Source organism: Bufo bufo, chromosome 3 (genome assembly GCF_905171765.1).
Source record: "Bufo bufo chromosome 3, aBufBuf1.1, whole genome shotgun sequence".
In the NCBI taxonomy this organism is placed as follows: domain Eukaryota; kingdom Metazoa; phylum Chordata; class Amphibia; order Anura; family Bufonidae; genus Bufo; species Bufo bufo.
Window position 1 is genome coordinate 672,280,045 of NC_053391.1, and position 20,031 is coordinate 672,300,075.

At 43.5% G+C, this 20,031-nt stretch overlaps 1 protein-coding gene across 1 annotated transcript in view; it reads left to right on the plus strand.

The window, feature by feature from the left end:
• RAB38 (RAB38, member RAS oncogene family) overlaps positions 1-18,378 on the plus strand; it is a 63,528-nt gene extending 45,150 nt beyond the window's left edge. Inside the window, exon 3 of the mRNA XM_040422643.1 lies at positions 18,136-18,378. Coding sequence (XP_040278577.1) covers positions 18,136-18,288 — 153 coding nt within the window. The 3' untranslated portion in view covers positions 18,289-18,378. The remainder of the gene's footprint in view (positions 1-18,135) is intronic.
• The last annotated feature ends 1,653 nt before the right edge of the window (positions 18,379-20,031 follow it).

Consider the following 20,031-nt stretch of genomic DNA (forward strand, 5'->3'; position numbering starts at 1 on the left):
ACATATTAGGTATCGCCGCATCCGTGACAACCTGGTCTATATAAATATCACATGATCTAACCTGTCAGATGAATGTTGTAAACAGTGGCATACAGAGGTATAAGATAGTAAGATACAGCAGGACATATGCATGCCTCCAATGTATACCCCCTTATAATCTCTGCATACCTCCCAAATATTCCTTTTTCCAAGTGAATTTCCTGAAAAATAGACATAACAGGGGGTGGAACTTATGTGAATATGCCCAAAAGTGGGAGTTTCAGGGAATCTACTGTAAATGTTGGACAGTAAGGTTTCCGGGTGGTAGATGGAGGTCAGATGGCACACTAAAAACACGGATATGCCTTGACCGGCGTGTAGTTTCCCACCTTAGAAAACCCCTAACATCCACTCCCTTGAGTTTGCTCTGTCCGGACATAAGGATAAACCTGTCGTAGCCGCAAAGCATTATCTGTTCCTGCTGTGAAGGAAGGAGGTGAGTAAAACACTAGACATCAGGTATGATTATCCCTTTTACCACATTAGGCCACCATATACAGACTTTAACTCCTTTACTACACTAGACCACCAAGAATACAGACATTAACTCCTTTACCACACCAGACCACCAGGAATGCAGGCAATAACTCCTTTACCACACCAGACCACCAAGAATACAAATATTAACTCCTTTAAGGCCTTAGACCACCAAGAATACAGACATTAACTTCTTCCCCACACTGGGCCAACAAGAATACATACATTAACTCCTTAATTGCCCTATGGTACTTTCACACTTGCGGCAGAGATATACTACTATTGGAGTAGTATCTGTGTGGTTAACAGCTGACCCATGTGGTTTAGGGACACTGTTCTTGTGTACCAAGAGGTCAAGCAAAATCATCGTCAGGGACACGCCAAGGTTAGACCTGGTGGAGTACATGCAGTACGATAAATGGTCCGAGTTCAGGGCAGGCAAAGTAGGATCAGAACAGATAAATGGCACAAGTCAGATCAGGCAGCAAAGAGTCAATACAGTTAAACAGGCAGAGGTCGGTACATCAGCGGACAACAGGATACAGCACACCTTAGCAGGTACTTGCAAGCTAACAAACCTATTGCTCAGGCATCCTCCCACTGTGGAAGGTGTCTGAAATAACCCAAGGTTACCAGCCATTGGCTGGCGAAGATTAGGGTGTATGTGCACTGGCCCTTTAAGAGCCAGAGGTAGTGCCCATGCTCTATGGGTACTAGATGAGAGGATTTTCTGGCAAGCAGGCTGCAGCCTGCGAAAGGAAATAGAGCGGCTGGGCCAACCAAGGAAAAGACAGTTTGAGGTGGGTATGGAGCAGCGGGTGAGTGCAGCAGAACAGCGGCAGCTGGCAGCCACTGCTGTAACAAGGAGACTTACTAGTTATTCATAGGATACGTGTTTGATCACTGAAGGCTCTGCTGCAGGGACCTCAGCATAGGTGATAAATACTTTGTGGGCCAACCCCTTTAATTTTATGATACTTCGTTGGTTAGACCCAGGTGCAGGTGAGATGGCACACTAAAAACACTCATATGCCTTGTTTGGCCTGTGCATTGACACCAAAAATAACCCCCTAACCTCTGACCCCTTCTATTAGATCTATCTGAATATAAGTATAACCCTGTCACAGCCGCAGAGTCCTCTCTGTCCCTGCTCTGATGGAGGAGGTGAGTAACTTTCTAGACATCAGGTATGATTACCCGTTTTACCACACTAGAATACAGACGTTAAAGCCTATGTACACCTTCAGGGGGCTTTTTTTATGATTGTCTTTTACTAATTTTGGGTTAAAAATCATTTTTTCAATTGGTCTTTCTTTATTAAAAATATTGAGCCGTTTTGTCACAAAGAGTTAACTGTTTTTCTAACTGTGTGAATCATACTTTTTACTTTCACTTTGTGCCTGTCTTATAATAACCCTTACCTCTAAATTACTAAAAGGTCATAAACACTAATATAAGCCACATTCTTATCAGTAAAATAAGAATTGAGCTATAATGAGTGTTTATAAGGTCAGAGTTTGGAAGACCCTCAGCTGTGCTGCCTGATGGAACAGAGTGAAAATTCGGATCCTGCTACTAGATAAACTCAAGGCTGCACAAAGACAGTGGTTCAAACTTTTAATAAATACCAATTCAAAATATTATTTCAACTCAAAATGAGTACAATGTAATAATAATAATAATAATAATAATAAAAATGCCCCCAAAGGTGTACATAGCCTTTAACCCCTTTACAGATATTAACTCTTTTACCACACTAGACCATCAGGGATGCTTCCATCAAGCCCATCCTAGGCCACAAGGGATCCTTTTATTCTTTAAAGGGCATCTGTCAGTAGATTTGTACCTATACAACTGGCTGACCTGTTGCATGTGCAGCTGAAGGCATCTGTGTTGGTCCCATGTTCAGATATGCCTTAATTTCTGGAAAAAATGATGTTTTAATATATGCAAAGGAGCGACGGGGGCGTTACCTTTACACCTAGGCTCTGCTCTCTCTGCAACTGCCGTGCACTTTAATTGACAGGGCCAGGCAATGAAAATATCATAATGCCTGGCACAAAGTGGAGAGGGTGAGGCAGATGCAGAGAAAGTGAAGCCTCTAGGAGTAATAGCAATGCCCCCGTTGCTCCTAGAGGCTCATTATTATCTACATAAGCAATATTTAATACTCCTATTGAAGTCAAAGGAAGCAATATAAGTTTGCATTAAGCAAGCTTCCTTTCGTGGTAAAAGCTAGCAGCCTTTGAAAATACGCCTCTAAAATGCCGCTACCTCTTACATTCCTGTGCTAGTCTGGAATTTGGCATCTTTTATTCTCAGCTTCTTAATCTTCATGTTTCTGCTAAACGCTCGCAGTAAAACAAGCAGCCGACGTGTAGTCTACCAATAAACAGGCCCGAGCGTTCATGAAACCCAGGACTATTGATTTCACATCCAGTCTGCTGATTACAAAGTACTGTAAATTTAGCTGTGAATTACCGAGAGCCGGATTCATCAGGAGAAGGAGATGGAAAACAATGGTTACTATAAAAATCCTCTCCATTGTTCCAGGCACGAATGGAACGAGGTGACGAAAGTATTTCTGGTAACACAGGTGTTCACATCATTGGTGGCAGAGGCAGCCAACAGCTGAAACAAACAATACGTTTAAAGCCTCAGTCACGCTTGCTTTGTTCATGGTGGGCTCACATACTTTTCTTACTCTATCACAATTGTGATGCAGTCACATAGCTGTGGACCAGCTACATCTCGATGACCTGTCAGTCCATGCGGACTCTCTTGGCAGGACTGGCAGGCATGCTGGTTGATGGAGGGCACAGAGCTGCAAGAACATTCACAATGAGCAATACACTGGCCTCTGTGCCGCTACTCTGGCTTGTGTTTTTATCCTAAACTACTGTTGTAACGGCTTCCAAGACTACTATTTTGTACTGCATACTGAGCTTCGCTTGACCATCTCACCAACACCTTGGTTTATTTGTCTAATGCTCTGCACTACCCCTTTGATACTACATAACCGTCCCTGCTTGACCACCTCACCAAAACCTTGGCTTGTCTGACTACTCTGTACTACCCCCATCGCACTATATGCCCATTTCTGCTTGACCACTCACTAAAACCTTGTCTCATTAGATTAGTCTCCTGGACTAGCCTTAGAGAACTCCATACTCATCTCTGTTTGACTACCTCACCAAAACCTTGGCTTGTTTGACTACTCTTCTGTATTACTCCTGTGGCACTATACACCTATCTCTGCTTGACCACCTCACCAAAACCTTGTCCTGTACTACCCATACAGTACCACATACCCATTTCTGCTTGACCACCTCACCAACACCTTGGTTCGTTTGACTATTCTTCTGTAATACTCCTACAGTACCATATACCTGTCTCTGCTTGACCACCTCACCTAAAACTTGGCTCATTTGACTACTCTCCAGTACTTCCCCTACAGTACCAAATGCCAACTCCTGCTTACTTACGTTACCAAACCTTTGGTTCAACCAAATATTCTTTGGGGTTGTCCAGCAGAGCAAAATGTTTAGTAAAGTTCTCAGAACTGTGTAAGAAAAAAATTTAATTATCAGTACCCCTACCAATCTGACTGATGCCGTTCTGATGCTTACCAGGCTCCTGCTGGTCACCACTTCCTGGTTTTGACTCAGCACACAGGAAATGGCAGGAGATGATCATTTAGCCAATCAGTGGTTGATGTGGATAACCACTAGTATTGAATGAAGCGAAGCATTCGAATTGGAAATCGGTCCACAGTTTAGGAAAACTTTGATTTGCAACGAATACGAATTTCCTTGCTCTTCGTGGTTTTTCCGAAAATGACAGCTGCACGTGTTACAAAGTGGAAGTAAAAATCCCAGGAACTCAAGATCACCCATAATGCCATTCAGCCAGCCAATCCGCAGATAGCCATCCCCTGTGATGTCAGAGCTCTATAAAACCCTCGTCATGTGCGGTCTCCGACATTGTCCGGTGAACTGAGCATAGGGAGAGATGTGGAAAGTGCTCATGCACTAGGGAAAGTGTTGCTGAAAACTATTAATAGAAGAATATTGGATAGGGAGAGTGCAGGGAGACTGCCGGGACAGTAAAGGGAGACTGCAGAGAGATTGCAGGGAGACTTATTCTGTGTCAGTTTTATTTATTTATTCTTACATTTACTTATTCCTACATCACCCGTAAATGTAATGCAATACCAATAAGATGGATGCCTTTGTTATTCCACTGCCAGCGTGCCAACCAATACCATCCATTCCGCACCCCTTTGCTGGCTTTACTTCTTCCAAATCATCCTTTGTGGTCTCCAATCCATGTCCAAAAAAAGTCAGCAAGATGCAGAGAGAGGAGAAACTAGACGTTTCTGATGACATATTCTCATCGATATTAGATGATGTGGAAAAGGAGGAAAAGAAGATGGCAGAAGAAGGTCTCCCACCTGTAGGACAGGAGAGCGCTGGGGTTGGAGAAGTGGGTATGCCAGAGATTATTAATTTTCTGTGTTTACTGTCAAATAACCTGCAGGAGATTGCAGGCCAGAACAGCAATAATTTGCATATTGTGCCCCCACCTAACCAGACAAACCCCATACCAGCAACAGCCCCTGTTAAAAGGTGCATTACAGGTGCTGAGTGGCCATTAACAATGAAGAAGGACTATACAGTGCGGTCTTCATTATTACATTAAAGGCCGTTGCGGGCTAATTGGCTGCACGGTTCTTTACCACAGAAGGGCCGCAACCTGCCTGCAGCACAGCTGCTCTGTCTGGCTGTACCCTAAGGCAGAGTGGCCTGGGTATACCTGATTTATAGCAATTCATGCCGAATTCGGAAAAAATCGAATTTCTTGGCAAACTTAAGCGAAGTTGCCGAATCAAATTTTTCAAAACTTTGCTCATCTCTAATCACCACCAGTGATTGGCTGAGCAGTCATCTCCCACCACTTCCTGTGTGTGAAGTCCCAAACCAGGAAGTGGAGGCCAGCAGGGGTCTGGAAAGTGTCAGAACGGCAGCAGCAAAAGGTCAGTGAAGAGAGTATCGATCCTTATTTTTTTACACCATTCTGAGCACATTACTAAAAGTTTTGCCTTAATGGACAACCCTTTAATCCCTGTACTAATCCCAATTGGTCTAGCTCCCCTCTCGCAAGACATTATCCAGATAATTAATGACGGGAGCAGTAAAGGCACCCAAGTCCTGGGACAGCTGAGTATCGTGACCCTCACTAAAGGAGTTGAAATGGGACTGCCATAAGTACAGGTGTGCTGAATAACAGGCATTTTTGGCTACTGGCTCTACTGCCAGTCTCTTCTAGCTGGATCCAGGTAGAGATGAGTGAATTTCTTGAAATTCGTTTAATGTTTGTCTCCAATTCGTTGAATTTTTCCAAATATTTGATTTGTGGCCGAATCGAGTCTACCTAAATCTAAAGCTCTTTTTTCTCCCCTCCCCCCTTTTAAGCTCTTTAACGCAATGGGAAAAAAACTGAATATAACAGTCACTGTCAAAGCACTAAATGCAAAATCTATATATAAACTAATACCCCATTTGATAAATGATAAATATATTTTGGTAAAAAAAAACTGCCCACCCACCACGACAAGGTGACCCGAATCCAGACGGGAACCTACTCTATTTAATACCTATCTCTATGTCATATGGGCATCTAAATTTAGGAGAGTGGAACCCACACGTATACTGTGTTACTACAATTGCTACGTCTGTGTACCATCAGGCATCAAATGAAAGGAAGAGCAGACTCAGCTATATAGTATGTATCACACTAATTAAAATAAACCTGTGGAATGAAGGAGGTTGCATTTAATTAGTATAATACATATAGCTGAGAGTCTGCTGTTCCTCTCATTGAATGCCTGATAGCACACAGAGGTAACAATTGTAGCAAGTCAGCATATTTTTATGTTGCATATCTTGCACAAAGCAGTGCTTTTGTCTGTCGGTACTGAGAAGAAAAATTGCCACATGGAAGATACTTGAATAGAGCTAGCGGCAGCCGAGCTTGTACCTCCAGCATCAGCAGCACCACCAGTTTCTGAGCTGACCAGTTTCTCAGCACTTCAGTATGTTCCCAAGTCCTTCCCAACACACAGTCGTCGTTATAGTCCTCACCCTCCCCGACACTTTTATCAGACTATGATATGTCATTGTGGGCTCCTTGGCCCCCCTCTGTTACTGCTGTTTTCACTACTACTCACATTGTAACTCTCAGATGATGAGGCATGGGCCATTATAGGCCTCATTTTAACATAAGGCCTATAAATGAACAGTCACAGGTTTTGTACACAGATTATTAAATGGTACTAGCAAAATTGCAAGTGATTTAAAGACAGAGGTGCAATTAAATGCCTCCCTTACTAATTACTAAAGACACACTGAACGCTGGTACTGACAATGTATAATAGTAATAATGCAGTTTTTGTAGTAAAATGCTTTTGCTGTAACTACACAATATAGTGAAGTAATACAACACTTTCACTCAAATAAGTATGGTAATGCAGTTTTTTTTGCTATAAAATGCATTCACTAACACGGGTATAGTTATCCAGTTTTTGGTAGTAAAATGCTTTCGCTGTAACTACACGGTGTCTTACAGTATTACAATGCAAACATTGGTATCCATGTGATTGCAGTGAAATGCTTTGCAACTGTGCTGTCAATCAAATACTATCTTACTATAATACAATGCGTTCAATAACATGGGTATATTGATGCACTGAAATCTCTGAAAATTTCCAACTTTAAGAAAAAGGGGGGTAATTGATCAGTGTTTACAGCGGAATGTATGCTATTGGGGTCCTGGCAATAAGCCTATGAACTGGCTGGCTGTTCATACATAAAAAAAAATTGTTTCTTTCAGAACATGCCAGAAAGTTGTATGAACTAGTGTTAGGTGAGCAGGTGAGCATGCTCGGCCAAACACCATTTTGACTCGAGCATCGCAATGCTCGGTACATCGCAGTATTCGGCCGAACACTGCATGTGCTCGAGCGCGATGCTTGAGTCTCCTCCCCGCAGCCAATAAACGTGTGCGGGGGTACTGGCACTCACTGTAATGCAGTAGTCATGTTGGTTACTGGCATTACAATGATTGGCTGGCTAGATTGCGTCATCGGGTGCTATATAGCACCTGATGACACGTGGTTCGACTCAGTCTTAGTCAGGGGGAGCTGCAGCAGAAGAGACAGATAGTGTAGGGACAGGAATTGTTTTTTTTTAGGCAGGGTTTACTGGTGAAAGGTGTTAGAGACCCAAAAGTCCTTTTAAAGGGTTTCTGTCATCAGAAATTACGCTATGTAGTTGACTGACATTAGCGATGGGCTAATGTCAGCAGTACATAACAGTGTGCTTTATAAGTCTCTGCCTGCCGCCGTCCTTCACTCACTGAAGCAGTGAGTGAAGCCGGCACAGGCGCAGTGAGTGAGGCCAGCAGCAGGAGCGCGTCCTTCACTCACTGCGCCTGCGCCGAATAGTAAACGGGATTTACTGGACGAAGAGGAGAACTCGCCAGTCAATCGGGACCTGGGCGTGACAAAGGGTGAGTGGACAGAGCCTCTAGGTGCTGAAGCAACGCCCTCATAGCACCTAGAGGCTCATTAGCATATTTTAAAAGTGTTTATTTTAAGAAACGGCGTCAGGCAGAGACTTATAAAGCACACTGCTATGTACTGCTGACATTAGCCCATCGCTAATGTCAGTCAGCTACATAACGTCATTTCTGATGACAGAAATCCTTTAAGGACTATTGTTTTATCTGGCTGCAATATATATTATTAGTGCAACCTGTGCTAAATTGCGTGCAATTGTTTGGCCGCTGCTTGACAGTGACACAACCTCTGCTACATCTGTTGTGTTACATTTGCGCATCCTAAATATCTGTGACATTCAGCGCAATTGTTTGGCCACTGGTGACAACGACATTACCTGCGCTACATCTCCTGTATAACGTTTGCGCATCCTAAATATCTGTGACATTCAGTGTAATTTATTTGCGCATACACTTACAAAACCTGCGCTACTGTACGTGTGACATACCTGCAAGCATATATACCATTTAATATGCTCAAGGCGAGCAGTAAGGGACGGGGAAGTGGCCGTGTTGCTGATGGTGCACGCAGTGGCCGTGGCCCTTGGCGCGGTAAAACTGTGCCTGCTGCCAGAGCACAAGAAAAACACTCATCCACGATACCTAGCTTCATGTTCCAGTTTGCAGGGCGGCACATGACACCACTCTCGAAGTCAGACCAGTGCGACCAGGTGGTCGGTTGGATTGCAGCAGATAATGCTTCCAGTCAGTTAAGCACCACCCTGTCTTCCACCAAGTCCAGTCTTAGTAGCCAAGAGTCTGGTCAACAGAATCCTTACCCTGATCCTCCTTCCTCCCACCATGGAGAGTCTTGGCAAACAAGTGATCCCACACTCGGATATCAGAGTAGCTCTTTTCAGCACCATTCCTTGATTTGGGCCTCTCGCCAAGCCCGCTTGAAGAGGGACATGAGGAGATCTTGTGCACTGATTCCCAAACTCTTGAGCATCCACAGTCAGAAGAAGATGGGGAACGGCAATTAGTGTTTCACAAGGTGGATGATGATGATGATGTGAGACACAGTTGCCAATAAGTCAACGCCAATTAGTGTCTCAAGAGGTTGATGATGAGGATGAGATACATTTGTCAATGTGATGTTCTTGTTAGGTTAACAAGTCAGGAGGATGAGCAGAGTGAGGAAGTGGAAGAGGAGGTGGTGGACGATGAAATCACTGACCCAACCTGGGAAGGTAGAAACATGTGTCGCGGGACAGCAAAACACAGAAAAGTCGCCCAACACAAAAGTACATGCTACTTGTCTGCAACTTGCTGTTGCGCGACTTTTTAGAACTGTCACTTGGCTTTGAGAACCTGCGACAGAAAAATCCATCAAGTCTGGGTTTTCGTGACTGTGGCATCGTAATCGTAGCATGTCATGTTTTGAATTGCGACACCATTGACAATGATTAGATCAAATGTGACCTTGTAGCCCTACCCTAAGGGTACCTGCACATTCATAATACAGCACCAGCAAAGTGCAGGAGATTAGATAGATTCCATGGCCAATTTTCTTTTTTCCTGTTGTTCGGATATTAAAATGTCAGCATGTTAATTGTTTGCGCGATTCCGCACCTTCTGGACGGCGGTTTTCCCCATAGACTTCAATGGGGCTGTTAACATAAATAGAAAATTTGCAACAAAAACCACATAACAAAACTCACAATAAATAGTGCAGATTTATGTGCGGTTTCTGTGCAGTTTTGGTGCAGAGACAAGTCACACATGTTTTTTAGTTTCTGGGACTTGCTGTCACCGCGTGGCTGTATCCTAATTCCAGAAAAAGATACGTCCACATGAGCTACATAAGATCCGAGCCCCCACACTGGGAATATAGACATCCCTAATCTCCGAGGTCTCCCTGACCCTTGTGATGAACTATTTTCAGCTCTGCATTCCTAATCTCCCGTTAGGCAGGTAACCCGCTGGGAAGCGCCGTCTTCCAATTGGCTCTTTGAATTGATTCGATTTTCACAGAGCTCTGAAAATGATATGTTATGGAGCTGTGAAATCTGGGAACCTGGCCTCGAGACACCCTCCTGTGATTATTGAGACGTAACTTTACTGATATGTGACATGTAGCAGAGCTGAATTCGTCTTTTAACTGTTCCTTTTTGTGCAGTGAGTTAATTAGTGACTGTGTTTCTCTGCAGTCCTGTGTAAATCTTTATATGGTGCAGTGGGTTTCCTTCCAGCCCTATGTAAATCTGTAGAGGATGTAGTAGGCTTCCCAGTAGGCCTATGGGAATCCGTAGATTATGTAGTAGGGTTCTCTGCAGTCCCATGTAAATCTCTAGATAATGTAGAACGTTTCCCTGCAGTCCTATGTAAATCTGTAGATGATGTAGTAGGCTTTCCTCTGGCCTATGCAAATCAGTAGATGATGTAAGTTTCTCTGCACTCCTGTGTAAATATGTAGATGATGCAGTCGGTTTCCCTGCAGTCCTGTGTAAATCAGTAATGTAGTAGGTTTCCATGCAGTCCTAAGTAAATCTCTAGAAGATGTAGTAGGTTTTCCTCTGGCCTATGTAAAGCTGTAGATGATGTAGTAAGTTTTCCTGCAGTCCTATGTAAATCTGTAGATGATGTAGTAAGTTTTCATGCAGTCCTATATAAATCTGTAGATGACATAGTCTGTTTCACAGCAAAACTATGTAAATCAGTAGTAGATGATGTAGTAGGATTCTCTGCAGTCCTATGTAAATATGTTGATGGTGTTGTAGGTTTCCCTGCAGGCCTATGTAAATTTCTAGATGACAAAGTAGGTTTCCCTGTAGTCCTTTGTAAATCTGTAGATGATGTAGTAGGTTCCCCTACAGTCCAATACTACATCATCTGTAGATTTGCAAGTTTTCCTGCAGTTCTTTGTGAATCTCTACATGATGCAGTAGGTTTCCCTGCAGTCCTATGTAACATAGTAATGCAGTTTATAAGTCCTCTGTAGTATATATATATATATACAGTATACTGTCCTCTTCCGTGTTCATTACTTTACACAGTTTGGTGTCATCTGCAAAAATTGATATTTTAGGCTCCATTCACGCGTCCGTAGCGTGTTTTGCGGATCCAAGGATCCGCAAAACACAGACACCGGCAATGTGTGTTCCGCATTTTGCGGACCGCACATCGCCGGCACTAATAGAATATGCCTATTCTTGTCCGTGGAATGAAATTGCAGACGTGTGAATGAGGCCTTTTACTGTGCAAGCCTTCTACAAGATTATTAATAAATATATTGAAGAGAATAGGGCCCAATACTGACCCCTGAGGTACCCCACTAGTGACAGTGACCCAATCTGAGTGTGTACCGCTAATAACCACCCTCTGTTTTCTATCATTGAGCCAGTTACTTACCCACTTACAGACGTTTTCTCCCAGTTCAAGCATTCTCATTTTATATACTAACCTTTTATGTGGTACAGTGTCAAATGCTTTGGAGAAGTCCAGATACACGACATCCATTGATTCGCCGCTGTCAAGTCTAGAACTTACCTCCTCATAGAAACTGATTACATTAGTTTGGCATGATCGATCCCTCACGAAGCCATGCTGATATGGCGTTATTTGCTTATTTCCGTTAAGATGCTCTAACATAGCATCTCTCAGAAAACCTTCAAACAGTTTACCCACAACAGATGTTAAACTTACCGGCCTATAGTTTCCAGGCTCTGTTTTTGGACCCTTTTTGAATATTGGCACCACATTTGCCATGCGCCAATCCTGTGGGACATTCCCTGTCAGTATAGAGTCCGCAAATATCAGAAATAAGGGTCTGGCTATGACATTACTTAATTCCCTTAGGATACGGGGGTGTATGCCATCTGGTCCTGGCAATTTGTCTATTTTAATCTTTTTAAGATGCCGTTGTACTTCTTCCTGGGTCAGACAGGACACTTTTAATTGGGAATATATTTATTCAGCATTTCATCTGACAGTTTATTTTCCTCAGTGAATACATTGGAGAAAAAAATATTTAACAGCTTTGCTTTCTCCACGTCGCTCTCTGCGACTCCCCCCTCATTACTCTGTAAAGGGCCGACACCTTCAGATTTATACTTTTTACCATTTATATAATTGAAGAACATTTTACGGTTAGTTTTACTCTCTTTGGCAATTAATCTCTCGGTCTCTAGTTTGGCCGCTTTTATTTGTCTTTTACATATTCAATTTTTTTTCCTTATAGTTTTTCAGTGCTTCCGTGCTACCCTCCTGTTTTAGGGATTTAAATGCTTTCCTTTTGTCATTTATTGCTTTCTTTACATTTCTATTTATCCAGATTGGTTTCTTTTAGTGGTATATTAGGTGGCTTATAATAAACTCCTATTAGTATTTTATTATTGTTCTTGGCTGTACCCTGTATGTTAACCGCCCAGTCATAGTAAGCATTCTGCCATGTCTCAGTTATTCCCACGGTCATAGCTATCATCCAGCCATGTCTCAGTTATTCCCACTATGTCATAGTCCTCCTCACACATCACTAATTCCAGCTCCCCAGTTTTATTAGTCAGGCTTCTGGCATTAGTATACATACAATTGAGAGGTTTATGTATATTTTTACCCTACACCTTTCCTTCTGAACTGTTCTAGTCCCTCCTTCCATTCCTCCCCCAGTCCCACTACCTTGCCCCCGGTCTCTATCTGCACTATCTTCCCCTCCTATAGTGTAGTTCCCCTCCCCCCCAGTCCCTAGTTTAAAAACCTCCAACCTTCTAGCCATCTTTCTCCCCAACACAGCTGCCCCTTCCCCATTGAGGTGCAGCCCGTCCCTACGATAGAGCCTGTAGCTGTTCTCCAGGAACCCAAACCCCTCCTTCCTACACCAGTTCATGGGCCACTTGTTAACCTCCCTAATCTCCCAATGCCTTTCTTGTGTGGCTCGTGGTACAGCCAGTATTTCGGAAAACACTACCTTCGAGGTCCTTGCCCTAAACTTGTGACCTAAATCCCTAAAATCATTTTTTTAGGATGTTTCATATACCTCTAACTTTGTCATTGGTTCCGATATGGACCATGACCGCTGGATCTTCTCCAGCCACTCCCAGTAATCTGTCAACCCGATCCGCGATGTGTCGAACTCGAGCGCCAGTAAGACAACACACCATTTGACGATCCTGGTCTTTGTGATAGATCGCCCTATATGTACCCCTAATAATTGAGTCTCACACTACCAGCACCCATCTGGCCTGCCCTGCTCTCCTGGTCCCCTGCTTGCTGGAGCTGACATTCTACTGACTGGCAGAGGAAGTGTCCGGCTGCGGCAGTGCCATTCCTGGACTGACATCCCCCTCATCTGCCAAACTTGCAAACTTGTTGGGGTGTGTCAGATCAGGGCTAGCCTCCCTGGCACTCTTCCCTCTACCCCGCTTTCTAACTGTTACCCAGCTAGCTACCTCACTTTCCTGATCCTAAGCCTCTATACTACTACCCTCCACCACATCTACCCCATAGAGTGCCTGCTCAGTGAGCAGCAAACTCTTTTCCAAATTCCAAACGCTTACGCTTCTCAGTGTTGAAACTCGCCCGGTTAGATACTCAATGTGCGATTCCAAACGGGCAATTTGCTCACATTTTGAACAAACATATGCACCTCGAACGGCTGTTCCAGGACTGCAGAACATGTGCACTGGACTGCGCTGTCAATAATAGAACACATACTAATGGGGATTAGATACAATACAGTGCAGTGATAAGAAACTGACTTAGGCCTCTTTCACACGGGCGTCATGTTTTTTGCCCGGATAAGTTGCGGGTGCGTTGCGGGAAAATGCGCAATTTTTTCTGCACGAGTGCAAAACATTGTAATGTGCTTTGCACACGCGTGAGAAAAATCGGCATGTTTGGTACCCAAACCCGAACTTCTTCACAGAAGTTCGGGTTTGGGTTAGGTGCTGGGTAGATTGTATTATTTTCCCTTATAACATGGTTATAAGGGAAAATAATAGCATTCTTAATACAGAATGCATAGTACAATAGGGCTGGAGGGGTTAAAAAAAATAAATAAAAATTAACTCACCTTAATTCACTTGATGGCGCAGCCCGACTTCTCTTCTGTCTTCTTTCTTCAGGACCTGGGTAAAGGACCTGTGGTGACGTCACTGCGCTCATCACGTCATCACAGGTCCTTTACCCAGGTCCTGAAGAAAGAAGACAGAAGAGATGCCGGCTCCGCGATCAAGTGGATTAAGGTGATTTAAATTATTTTTAATTTTTTTCTAACCCCTCCAGCCCTATTGTACTATGCATTCTGTATTAAGAATGCTATTATTTTCCCTTTTAACCATGTTATAAGGGAAAATAATACAATCTACCCAGCACCTAACCCAAACCCGAACTTCTGTGAAGAAGTTCGGGTTTGGGTACCAAACATGCCGATTTTTCTCACGCGTGTGCAAAGCGCATTACAATGTTTTGCACTCGTGCGGAAAAAATCGCGCATTTTCCCGCAACGCACCCGCATCTTATCCAGGCAAAAAACATGACGAGATGATTGGGTCCCCATCCCGATCGTCTCCTAGCAACCGTGCGTGAAAATCGCACCGCATCCGCACTTGCTTGCGGATGCTTGCGATTTTCACGCAGTCCCATTCACTTCTATGGGGCCTGCGTTGCATGAAAAACGCACAATATAGAGCATGCTGCGATTTTCATGCAACGCACAAGTGATGCGTGAAAATCACCGCTCATGTGCACAGCCCCATAGAAATGAATGGGTCCGGATTCAGTGTGGGTTCATCTCACGCATTGCGCCTGCGCGGAAAACTTGCCCGTGTGAAAGGGGCCTTACAGTAGTCCCCTCCTAAAGTCCCTGAATTGCAAGTCACGTAATCTAAAGTCACACGCTTAATACAAACACACACTTGAAATCAAACACGTGAACGCTCACAAGCGTTGCTTGCTGCTTGTATAAGTGCAGCTCCCAAGCAGCTTCAGACCAGACTGCTTTTTTCCTCTGGATTCAAAGGAAAATCAATTAGTAGATGATGCAGTAGGTTTTAACTGCAGTCCTATGTAAATTAGTAGATGATGTAGTAAGTTTTCCTGCAGTCCGGTGTAAATCTGTAGATGATGTAGTAGGTTTCGCTGCAGGCCTATGTAAATTTCTAGATGATGTAGTAGGTTTTTCTGCAGTCCTGCTTAAATCTGTACATGATGTAGAAGGTTTTGCTGCAGTCCTATGTAAATGATATTCTGAATACTGTTTATGTGCTTGCCATTTGTTAAATCTGTTCGATGAGTTACCTTGGTGATTTTTCAATCAAAATTTCTAATATTTATTATTTATTAAAATTGTGCTGTCAGTTTTTACTCGACCGAGGAACTGGAGTACACGTTGTTATGCAAGCGGGTGTGGACCCACTGCGCCACTGACTGGGTATACTCTGGAGGGGCGTAACTAAGCCACTATCTGGTCTTCACTAGTGCCTCTGATGGTGAGGATAGGCTTTGTCCATTAGGGTAGTTGCCAGGGGCTACTCCAGAGCAGTCCCCGAGTCAGTGGCAGCTGTCCAGGGGGTCAGAGTACTCGGTGCACGCACCGAGGGGACTTACGTGACCAGGAGGTTCCGGGTCTGGACAGGCGGCAATCAAAGTCAATAAGCGAAGTCCGAGGTCAGGGGCAGGCGGCAAACAGGCAAAGTTCATAAACGAAGTCTGAGGTCAGAGGCAGGCGGCAAACAGGCAAAGTCCAGGAGTTCAATAAGCAAGGTCCTGTACACAGCGAAGCAGACAAGAGAGACACCTTAACACATGGTGCTAGACAAGCTAAAACATGAGGTTGCTCAGTGATCTTCCTGTGGTAGGAAGCGCCTATAAATATCTGCTGCAATCCAGCCATAGGCTGGTGACACAGAGGATGTGTATGTGCGGCTTCATAGGTGGAGAGAGACACACCTATGCAACTTCAAACACCAGTACAAGTCTTCAGCAGGAAGGAAACTCTGGCATGGAACACAGATACCATAGTTAAGCTATCTGCTGCCCGCGCTTGTCAGCACGGCGCATGGCGGCAGGGCAAGAGGGAGCCCGGCACCCTTGCCCGCGGTTAGGGGCAGCAGCGCCGGCACGGACCGCTGGGCTAACACGCGTGAAACTTTTTTGAGACTTTTTAAAAAGTTGCACTTGATAAATCTGTCTAAAGATGCAGCTCTGCCCATAAAACAACCACCAGCCCCTTAGTAAATGCAAAAGACCGGGCATGACACAAACCACATAAAATATGTAATAAAAATGACACTACTCCACCAATAGAGCAGCCAAAATCACTCTATTTTCTGGAACTAAACCTTTCATACATTGACCCTCTCAGTTTACACTGCCTGGGGAAGCCAGTGCAGGGGATGGGAGTGGTAGTGGCTCTGATGAAGTGTTGTGTCACATTGTACGTTCCTCTCTGGCGATTGAAGCAGTCAATTTATAGTACTGAAGAATGAGGCCAGAGTTAAACGTAACAAAGTCTTTTTACTAAGTGCAAAATAGAACTTTAAATACATTCAGTAGCAGAAGACTACTACTACTACTAGCGCAATTCTTCTCTGGCACCAGCAAGGATATGGAGGCAGGTTGTATGGTGGCAATTTAGCAATTAGATGGTTCCTAGCCTAGTAATATTCTAGGTGATGGGTGTCTTGGCTGTAGTCCCTCACCTTGCAGCAGTGTATTTTATGCTGGTTGTAGCAGTTTACTCTACTGTCTAGCATCTCAAAATGTTACTTGAGGCAGGTTTGAGGAGAATCAGTAATAGGAGCAGGAGCTCTGCTATGTGCTTCCCCTCCCTTCTGTTTCTGGACAGGAACTCCCAAATCCTACCAAGAGGGGAGAAACAGAGGGTTAGCCCTGTTCCTTGTCAACCCTTGCCACCCATATCCTGTTGGAAGATAAGGCCAGAAAACAATAAAATGCAATGCGCCGCCCCAAAGGGCCAATCGTGTCCCAGGTTTATAAGAATGCAGAGTGGTGTGGCCCTAACAATCTCTGTTTGTGTCACTGTGCTCCTATCTGGATACCGTCGCTCCCCAGGGCTTGGCTCCAAAGCAGTAAAGGTGAATAGTAATGGTGGAGATGAAGAATAAATAGAATCCAGACCTTGATAAAGTTCAACAGTTTTACTTTTTTAATTGCATCAACTTGTATCCAGACAATATTCAGGCTTTCTCTTGGTTCCAGGCTTTGGCATATACTGGCAGGCAAACTTGATAACTCTGCTTTCTCTCTTCACTGTGCTAAACTTGGCTTTAGTCTGGTAGCTGGACTTTAGGACTGTTCTGATAGGTCTGGAGTGGGGTGCTTTTGGCTGCTGACCCCCTCGTGACACTCTGTCTGTAGATCTCTAGGAGCTACTTCCCTTTTGAGACTTCTGCTGCAGCAGCTCCACTATCGAGTCTAAACTGGAACAATCTAGAACTGCAACCCCTCACTTTGGTAGGAAACAGGACTAGTCCACTTTTGCCCAAAAGAGGGAAAATGGAATGGTAAATTCCATCTAAGGATAGCTCTGCCATATACGCTGCCACCTGCTGGTGAACCAGGCATATTACATAAACATAAAAGTTTCATAGCAACATTATGAATGCACAATGTGAAGGACCTGGAATAAATACAACGATGACATTATGGTTAGCCCATTAGAGACATTAGCAGAGTGAGGAAATGGTAATACCACTCCGGGGTATTACAAAAACAATACAAAATACATAACAATGCAAACTACTGTATATACAGATTTTCACACCCTTAGGTCTGGGATACTACATAATATTAGTAAATATGTAGTAAATAACAAACTAAACTCAAACTAAATTTATATATATGATGCTAAGAGCTACAAGATGGATACATCAATGTACAGTAGTCTATGAGAAACTTCTAATATTTCATGTTCCTTGTCTTACAGGGGGTCATTATTAAAGGTTAACTCCCCTTTTATTGTATCTTTCCTTTTATTATGTCACTATCTGGACAGATATTTTCATTTTTAAATTCTCATATTTGATTTTTCTGTTTTCGCAGGAGAACATAAACATTGACGAGGCCTCCCGGTGTCTGGTGAAGCACATCATTGCTAGCGAGAGCGACCTCATGCAATCCGTGGAGCCGGACATTGTAAAACCCCAAATGAATTCCTCCAAAATAGCTAGTTGTTCTGCTTGCTTTAAATCCTAATTTGTATTATTATATATTTTTGTTGTAGTTGTTGCCTTGGTTCAATTGTTAAATAAAATCCACTAAGCCTCCTGCGGCAGCGGTAATGATTCCTCCGGATGACTCATCTGTTGAAGGGAACGTTGCTCTCTGGACCAAGGTCGCATCTTGTCCTTTTCTAAGACACCAAACACCATTCTATAAGAGAGATTTACGGTTATACCTTCAGAACCAAGAACAGTCACAAAGTATAATAAACTTTATAGTAAGAATTGATTAACAAAAAATAAAAAAAAATAAAAAACTTTTCTTCAAGCGCCATCTTCATGCTAAAGCAGGTACTGCACTATGTCAACAAAGTTATTTACAGGGGATCGGGTATATAACTAGTGATGAACGAAGTGTTGAAAAATTCGATTTGGCTGCTTCGCCAAATTTTACAAAAAAATTCTAATTACTTCATCACAAAGTGCATTTCTTTGTAAGTAGTGGGTGCAATGACAGGGATCAGCGATAGCGCCGCCCCCCGTCATTGTACCCCTCAGAAGCCGTATTCATAGCTGATCGCAGCAATAACACAGTGTAAAATAAATTTTAAAAACTTACCTCAGAGCCTGCCACCGCCATCCTGATTCAAGCTCTAGCACGAAATCTCACGCGTCGTGGTGACGTCGTACGTCACCGGGGATCGGTTTTCGTGTGAGAAATTCAATCAAAATGGCAGCAGCTGGCTCTTCGAGCTCAAATGGACAAAGTAAGTACAATTTTTTTTTTTTTTCCACCATTTAGGGAAAATCAATTCGATACCACAAGGAAATTTGGCTTCGCTGCAAATTGAATTTTCTCTGTGGCTTAAAGGGTTATCTGATCAATAAGTGATACTCACTGATCACCAGTGATGAGCGGTAGGGGCAATATTCGAATTCGCGATATTTCGTGAATATTTGGGTGAATATTCGCGAATTCGAGTATTCGTGATCTCCAGTCATTATTTTCTTGATTGCGAAAATCTGCAATCGTAAAATTTGCAATAAAAATTTGCAATACGAAAATTCGCAATCAACACTACTCCTAAAGTCAAAGATATTGCAGCCTTCTCATTGGCCCACAAGCAAGAAGCAATAAGGGATCATGGGTACTGATGAAAAAAAAACTAGAATATTCGCGATTACGAAGATATAGCACTATATTCTAGATCTGTGATGGCTAGCCTCCGGCACTCCAGCTGTAGTAAAACTACAACTCCCAAGATGCACACTTGCTTGGCTGTTCTCAGAACTCCATAGAAATAAATAGAGCAAGCTGGGAGTCGTAGTTTCACCACAGCTGGAGTTCCGGAGCTTAGCCATCACTGTTCTAGATATTCGCGAATTCTCGAAATGCCAATATTCGCGATAAAAATTTGCGATTAGAATATTCACGATCAACACTATTGATCACCCACCACTCCCTTTACAAATTTCCTGGTCCTCCATTGATATCCGATTCCTAGTCCCTCTCCACAGGAAGTGACACCACAGGTCACCACTGAGGGCCATGATTGGTTGAGCGGTCATTTCCCTTGTATGGAGAGGGAGTAAGAAGCAGAGACTGGCAGGAAACTGGGAAATGTCAGAATTGGAATGGTGGGGATCAGTAAGGTGACTTTTTTTTATACTACTTATCAGGGGCGTAGCTAGAAATGACTGGGCCCCATAGCAAAAAAAAATTAGGGCCCCCCTCCCGGATCCCACACCCCCACATACCTCTCGGACCTCGCAGCCA